Source organism: Terrapene carolina, unplaced genomic scaffold (genome assembly GCF_002925995.2).
Source record: "Terrapene carolina triunguis isolate 2854851 unplaced genomic scaffold, T_m_triunguis-2.0 Scaffold67, whole genome shotgun sequence".
Lineage (NCBI taxonomy): Eukaryota > Metazoa > Chordata > Testudines > Emydidae > Terrapene > Terrapene triunguis.
In genome coordinates this window covers 45,774,191-45,782,396 of record NW_020664418.1, presented here as the reverse complement: position 1 = coordinate 45,782,396, position 8,206 = coordinate 45,774,191, and the positions used below count along the sequence as shown (strand labels likewise).

At 49.5% G+C, this 8,206-nt stretch overlaps 1 protein-coding gene across 1 annotated transcript in view; it reads right to left on the bottom strand.

Moving 5' to 3' along the window:
- Positions 1–4,552, bottom strand: part of ANKDD1A (ankyrin repeat and death domain containing 1A) — a 22,757-nt gene extending 18,205 nt beyond the window's left edge. The window contains exons 1-3 of the mRNA XM_029910755.1: positions 3,885–4,552; positions 1,745–1,843; positions 1,032–1,130 (exon numbers count right to left, since the gene is read on the bottom strand). Coding sequence (XP_029766615.1) covers positions 1,032–1,130; positions 1,745–1,843; positions 3,885–4,085 — 399 coding nt within the window. The 5' untranslated portion in view covers positions 4,086–4,552. The remainder of the gene's footprint in view (positions 1–1,031; positions 1,131–1,744; positions 1,844–3,884) is intronic.
- Positions 4,553–8,206: the final 3,654 nt, after the last annotated feature.

The following is an 8,206-nucleotide window of genomic DNA, read 5'->3' as shown; positions in this document are numbered from 1 at the left end:
CTCTGGCCCAACGGAGGTTGATTTTTAAACAGACACCTACTGCTGATTTATTAGCACAGTAGAACCTCAGAGTTATGAACGCCAGAGTTACGAACTGACTAGTCAACCGCACCCCTCCTTTGGAATCGGAAGTGTTAAATGTAAAGTACTAAAAAAAGTAAAAGGAAAGCAGCATTTTTCTTCTGCATAGTAAAGCTTCAAAGCTGTATTAAGTCAATGTTCAGTTGTAAACTTTTGAAAGAACAGCTATAACGTTTTGTTCAGAGTTAGGAACATTTCAGAGTTACGAACAACCTCCATTCTCCAGATGTTTGTAACTCAACCTCTTACAGACGTTCCTGCGTGTCACACCCTCATTACCAGAGCAGCCAGAGTGTGCAAACACCATAACCGTGACATAATGTAGCATGAATTCATTTTATAACACTCCTCTGGGAAGTGACCTTCCTTCAGCAGGAATGAGTCTGGGTATGGGGGAATGCGGCAGCAGCGATACAACACCCGCTCACTTCTCTCAAAAGCAGTGATACAGCACAGAATACGGACTGTCATATTCCCCTGGGTTTGCTACACATATTCAACCGCTGAGAGATCTGGAGGAGTTTATTGCCCATGGCAGGGAGGAAGGGCTGTAGCTCGATTTAAGCCCATGGATTTATTCTTCTTATAATATTACAAAAATGAACTATAAGATCCGAACACCCACGGAGAGCAATGGAATCATGTAAGAGGAGTAATGCCACTAGAACTATGAGACAGATGCTTCAGAAGACACTGGTATGGGTACAAGTACCACGCTCTGTGCGGACGCTCAAAAGCAACAGTTTCCTCTGTGCAGACAGCCCCGCAGTGCTTACAGGGGTCAGGTTTTCTAGGCATTTCCTGGTTCCTGCTTTCTCAGCACTCCCAGGTTTTCCCCGCTGTAATTACACACAGGAGACTAGTTTGAAATTCCCCCTCGCCTCTCTCTCTCCCTGTCACCTACTGGCAATGAATAGCTGGCGTCAGGACGCATGAGGAAGCTGCCTCACCTTATTGACACAGTTGATCTTGGCACCGGCGTTCACGAGGATCTGAAGAACGCGCAGATGGCCAAACCAAGCAGAGAGGAGGAGTGCGTTCATTCCAAACTGTGCCAAAGGAAACAGAGCCATTTCCACCCTTCCCTGTGATAGCCCTTCCCTGCCCCGCCCGCTCCCCCAAACATTGCAGCGGGTCATCGGTCTTCAGAATGTCAAAGGAAATTTGAATGGAGATAAAAAATAAATAAATAAAATGTTTCAGTGTTTCCCCACTTTCTGGCCCAGCTCCCTGTCTCCTCACCAGCACCCTGGCTCTAAGTGCGAGCTACATCAGTGACTGCTAAGCAGCCTTTTGCCTCTAGGCTGGCATCTCATATCCACTGGCAGAAAGTTGTTCCCATCTGCTGGCTTGGTTTGCTGGGCTCCATTCGCTATCTAGCAGACGAGTCCCATAAACCACCAACTGAGCTGGTCCTCCCATGCAGCCTGGTTCACAGCCTCAGCAGAGAGGTGAAGGATTTCATGGCCCCTGAATGACCTTCTCACCCCTAGTGCTTTGAGACACAGTCAGAAGGAAGCTTGCATGGCTGATGCCCATGCTGCCTCCAGGGCTGCTGATCCCTTGCCTTCTCCCAGCACTACATTAAATGTAGGACAAATCCCCCGGCCCCAACCTCTGCAGACAACCTGCAACAGGCTGCAAAGGAGAGTCACACTCATACACTGTCTTTGTCGTCCACCGGGACTTCGTGCTCCAGCAGCAGCCGCACGGCTTGCTCGTTCCCGGCTCCAGCGGCCCAGTGCAGAGCAGTCCTGTCTGTCTGGAAAGGAGGAAAGGGAAAAGGAAGGTGGATACAAGCACAGGGTGAAATCCCACTGCAGCGGAGTCAATAGCAAAACTCCTATTGCCTCCAAGGGGCCAGGATTTCACCCACAGTGCATATTCACTCACCACCATGCATCTTGCACCATACGGTACTGTAATGAAACCGAGGACGAAGGGCAAGTGGACACCAGGGATTTTGCAGGTTCAGGGCTAGACCCTGGAATCTAAATGCAGGCAAAGCTCCCATTGCAATGCAAGGACTGTAGGATCGAGCCACTAGGGTCTTTGGGCCAATATAGCTCTATAGTGTGAGGAATCTAAGTCTTTGTTTTAAAAACAAGAGTGAGTTGGAAGTAAGCAGGGGGGGAGGGGTAGCTCAGTGGTTTGAGAATTGGCCTGATAAACCCAGGGTTGTGAGTTCAATCCTCAAGGGGGCCATTTAGGGATCTAGGGCAAAAATGTGTCTGGGGATTGGTCCTGCTTTGAGCAGGGGGTTGGACTAGATGACCTCCTAAGGTCCCTTCCAACCCTGATATTCTATGATTCAAGTAGGACTAATGGTAAATGCATGAGATCTCTCTGAAGGGAAACAAAGTTAGGGACAATCTCAACCTATGGGCTTCAGGGATAATTTTCCAAAGCATTTCTGTAAATATTTGGGAGGGACCCATTTGTTCATGCAGAGCCCCATCCAGTGAGTGAGTACAATTGGTTCTCGTGCTCTGGAATGGGGGCCTGGGCACATGTTGGAAAAGCCCACCCATAAAAGGAGTGGTACCGTCCAAAGAACAAGGTGCTCAGATTCTGCACTGAGGAGATCTATGGCAGCACCTGAATAGAGGGATGGATGGAACAAATCTTTAAGTATGGCCACAAATCTGAATTCCTTGTGCACCCAAATTTCCCACAGCTCTGCTGACCAGTGCAGGGGGAGTTCTGAGTGCGTGAGGAGTGTGGGATCAAAGCCTGTCTTTGTAGCTGCAACATACTCTGTGCATCGTCAACCAGGGAGACTGAAGCGACCTTCACTAGTAGTAAACCTCCTGAGACTCGACGTCATTTTTAGTTATAGCCCCTCAGAATCACCCTAATCAACTCCTCTCGTTCCACAGTGTTTACAGCTTTCAAATCCTTTTAGGCCGTGTGCCGTGGGGTGTTTGTGCCATACATGCCGTGAAAGGGTTAATATGGGCCCAAGAGGCCAATTAACCAGGCTGGGTGCTCCTGGAGGATGGGCCAGGCCTAATTAGAGATAAAGCCCAGCTGGGTGAGAGGGGAACTGGTTTTTTCCCCACCATGAAAAACTGGGTGATCCCAGTTGGCAGGGGGGAGACCAAGATGTGAAGTGACGTGGAGTGGAGAGTTTCCTCTCTCTGGGAAGCAGCCTGAACAAGGCTGAGAGGAGCAGACAGGCTACTCCAGGGGGTGAGCCGGAGCCTGAGTGGGGCCAGGGGCCCTGAGGAGCTGTAGCCTGCCTGAACCCTTGAGTGAGGGGGGAGTGTGCCAGCCCCTGTTCCCACGGGGTTCACCAAGGCACCGAAGCCTGTAGCTAGACAGGCGGCTGGCACAGAGCAGCAGCAGCACGTCTGTGACAAGATGGCTGTCAACTGAGCCCAGCCAGGCTAAAGGTTTGGTTCTGTTTACATGTGTTAGACTTAGGTGAAGGACTCTGTGGCCCCAGAAGTGGCCGTTCTTTGCAAAGTGCTGTGGCCGGAGAGCTAGGACACTGCTATGGCTGCAGTAGGCTAGACAGGCGGGGGAAACTGAGGCAAAGATGCTGCAATGCCACATCCAGCCAGGAGGGGTCGCGCTGGGGCAGCAACTTTGATACAGGGTGCAACTCTCTGGATTTCAATGCATTGAAGAATGTGCTCTACCATTGACTACTTGGCCCTGGGTTGGTGCTTTTACGCTTTGCCCAGAGGAGCAATTAATGAGGAGAGTAACGTTCTTTTGTGTCTGGAGACACAGTTTGGATGTTAACTGGCTGCAGCTCCGAGGGTCCCCTCTGCAGCTAGAGAGCAAAAGGCACCTACATTGTTTTTGGCTTTGACGTTAACCCTTGTCCTGATGAGCTCTTGCATCCTGGCTATGTCGTTCCGCTTTGCTGCATCGTGGAATTCTTTTTCTGAATGAAGCACTGAAGCACGAGAAAAGACAAGACAGGCAATACGGTAAGTGGTGGTGTTGAGCAGAAGCAAGAAGTAATTGCTGTTCCTGCTGAACGTTTCCTGCATCTCACTCACTCATTATAAATGGGTATTAGGAAGGATAATTCACTGGCTAGGTGTCTACCTCTCCTATTGCCTGCTGAAGTCCCAGCCCTCCAGACTTCAGTGTGTGCACAATGCTGCTCCCTGCCTTCCCACATGTACAGAAGCATGAATGCGTCACCCCAGTCCTCTTCCAGCTCCACCGGCTTCCCATCCATTTCAGGAGCCAGACTGAAATTGCCTTCCTGGTTTCAAAACCTGCCTCATGGGCTTGCTCTTGCCTATCTTGTCTCTCCAGTGCCCTTTGGCTCCCACTGTCAGTCAGCACTGGCCTTCTCTGTCCCTCCACACAGTCTCCTCCCTGTAGGCGCAAGGACCTTCTCCTCTGCAGTTTCTGCCATGAAGAACACGTCTCCTGTTCTTTGCAAACCTCAGCTGCAAACACATCCTTTCTTTCTTTCCCACACATCCCAATCTTGCTCTCCCTCGGCTGTTGTTTGTTCCGTCACTCTGTAATTGTCTTACTACCTTCATTTTGCTGCTGGGGAAACTGAGGCACAGAAAGCTCATGTGATTTGCCCAAGGTCACCTCAGCAGGTCAGCAGTAGAGATGGAAATAAGCCTCCTCCCCTCTTCATCCCCAGTCCCGTATCTCCGCTATAACCCCACGTTTCCTTTTCTAGGAAACGCCACTAATAACACATTAGTTAAGGTTATCCAACACTTCCCATTAGAAGACCCTGTTTCTCAATTGCTTATAACTTTGCCAAACTTTTAAGAGTTTAGTCTGAAATATATTGGGGAAAGTTTCAGCAAGAACAGTCCAGCTGCTCTGAGAATGAGATTGGGGGCAAAAATACAGCGTTTTGCCCACGTTCAAAAAATTCTTACAATCATTTGATTGAGAACCTCTAGCGCCTCCATGCTTTGGAGCAGGGGCTTGGAATTTGGCAGGGGGTCACCCTGGTGTCAGGGATGTGCCTTTGAATGTGATCATGCACAGGAACTCCTCACATAACGTTGTAGCTATGTTCCTGAAAAATGCGACTTTAAGCGAAACGATGTTAAGCGCCTGAAAAATGCGACTTTAAGCGAAACGATGTTAAGCGAATCCAATTTCCCCATAAGAATTAATGTAAATGAGGGGGTTAGGTTCCAGGGAAATTTTTTTCACCAGACAAAAGACTATATTTAATATATATATATATACACACACACACACACACACACACACACACACACACACACACACACACACACACAGTATAAGTTTTAAACAAACAATTTAATACTGGTACACAGTCGGGGCTGGCTCCAGGGTTCTTGGCAAGCTGGTGCCTGGAGCCAGTCCTGTACACAGTGATGATGATTGTGAAGCTTGGTTGAGGTGGAGGAGTCAGAGGGTGGGATATTTCCCAGGGAATGCCTTACCGCTAAATGAACTAGCAATTGACTGAGCCCTCAAGGGTTAATTCTCACAACACTCTACAAGGCAGTGGAAAGGAGGGAGGGCAGACAGAGACACACCCCCCCTATACATAGAATGCTTCCGCCGACATGCACAGGCAGAAATTGTGGAAAAACAACATCGCTTGCCTCATAACCTAAGTCGTGCAGAACGCAATGCAATCCACAGCCTCAGAAACCACTCTGACATTATCATCAAAGAGGCTGATAAAGGAGGTGCTGTTGTCATCATGAACAGGTCTGACTACCAGAAGGAGGCTGCCAGACAACTCTCCAATACCAAATTCTACAGGCCACTTTCCTCAGATCCCACTGAGGAATACACTAGGAAACTGCACCATCTACTCAGGACACTCCCTACACTAACACAGGAACAAATCAACATACCCTTAGAGCCCCGACCGGGGTTATTCTATCTACTAACCAAGATCCACAAACCTGGAAATCCTGGACGCCCCATCATCTCGGGCATTGGCACTCTCACTGAAGGACTGTCTGGATATGTGGACTCCCTACTCAGACCCTACGCCACCAGCACTCCCAGCTATCTCCGTGACACCACTGATTTCCTGAGAAAACTACAATGCATTGGTGACCTCCCAGAAAACACCATCCTAGCCACCATGGATATAGAGGCTCTCTACACAAACATCCCACACACAGATGGAATACAAGCTGTCAGGAACAGTATCCCTGATGATGACACAGCACAGCTTGTTGCTGAGCTCTGTGACTTTATCCTCACGCACAATTATTTCAAATTTGGTGACAATATATACCTCCAGACCAGTGGCACCGCTATGGGCACCCGCATGGCCCCACAATATGCCAACATTTTTATGGCTGACCTGGAACAACGCTTCCTCAGCTCTCGTCCTCTCACGCCCCTTCTCTACCTACGCTACATTGATGACATCTTCATCATCTGGACCCATGGGAAGGAGACCCTGGAAGAATTCCACCATGATTTCAACAGCTTCCACCCTACCATCAACCTCAGCCTGGACCAATCTACACGGGAGGTCCACTTCCTAGACACCACAGTACAAATAAGCGATGGCCACGTTAACACCACCCTATACCAAAAACCCACCGACCGCTACGCCTACCTTCATGCCTCCAGCTTCCACCCCAGACACACCACACGATCCATCATCTACAGCCAAGCGCTCAGGTACAACCGCATCTGCTCCAACCCCTCAGACAGAGACCAACACCTACAAGATCTTCACCAAGCATTCTCAAAACTACGATACCCACACAAGGAAATAAAGAAACAAATCAACAGAGCCAGACGTGTACCCAGAAGCCTCCTGCTACAAGACAGGCCCCAAAAAGAAACCAACAGAACTCCACTGGCCATCACCTACATTCCTCAGCTTAAACCTCTCCAACGCATCATCAGTGATCTACAACCCATCCTGGACAATGATCCCTCACTTTCACAGACCTTGGAAGGCAGGCCAGTCCTCGCCCACAGACAACCCGCCAACCTTAAGCATATTCTCACCAGCAACCACGCACCGCACCATAACAACTCTAACTCAGGAACCAACCCATGCAACAAACCTCAATGCCAACTCTGCCCACATATCTACACCAGCAACACCATCACAGGACCTAACCAGATCAGCTACAACATCACCGGCTCATTCACCTGCACGTCCACCAATGTTATATATGCCATTATGTGCCAGCAATGCCCCTCTGCTATGTACATCGGCCAAACTGGACAGTCACTACGCAAGAGGATAAATGGATACAAGTCAGATATCAGGAATGGCAATATACAAAAACCTGTAGGAGAACACTTCAACCTCCCTGGCCACACAATAGCAGATGTAAAGCCATCTTACAGCAAAAAAACGTCAGGACCAGACTCCAAAAAGAAACTGCTGAGCTCCAGTTCATTTGCAAATTTGACACCATCAGATCAGGATTAAACAAAGACTGTGAATGGCTATCCAACTACAGAAGCAGTTTCTCCACCCTTGGTGTTCACACCTCAACTGCTAGCAGAGCACCTCACCCTCCCTGATTGAACTAACCTCGTTATCTCCATACTGATTTATACCTGCCTCTGGAAATTTCCATTACTTGCATCAGAAGAAGTGAGGTTCTTACCCACGAAAGCTTATGCTCCCAATACTTCTGTTAGTCTTAAAGGTGCCACAGGACCCTCTGTTGCTTTTTACAGATTCAGACTAACAGGGCTACCCCTCTGATACTTGACACCCTGTGTGTGAGAGAAAAAATGCGCATTTCCCCTTTAAGTAGCTGACCCCAGGCTTAAGTACACGGCCTTGTTAATTAAATCAGCTTGCTGAGACCTGAGACCACAGCTACTGCCTAGAAGCTCCCTTCCTCCCTCCTGTGTCCCCCCTGCTTTATGGAAGATGGGGTAAGCAGGGTGCAGGAGCGGGGGGAGGGGGAGACGCCCTGACATTAGCCCCTCTCTTCCCCCCTCCCCCCGTATAGCAAGCAGGAGTCTCTGGGAGCAGCTCCAAGGCAGAGGGCAGGAGCAGCACATGGCAGTGGGGGGAGGGACAGCTGCTGTACAGGGAACTTAGTGGACTGGGGAGCTGATAGAGGGAGCTGATGGGAGGCTGCTGGTCCACCCTGGTTCCAACCACCCACCAGCTAGCTGCAACGGGCTGCTCTTCCTGCAAGCAGCGGAC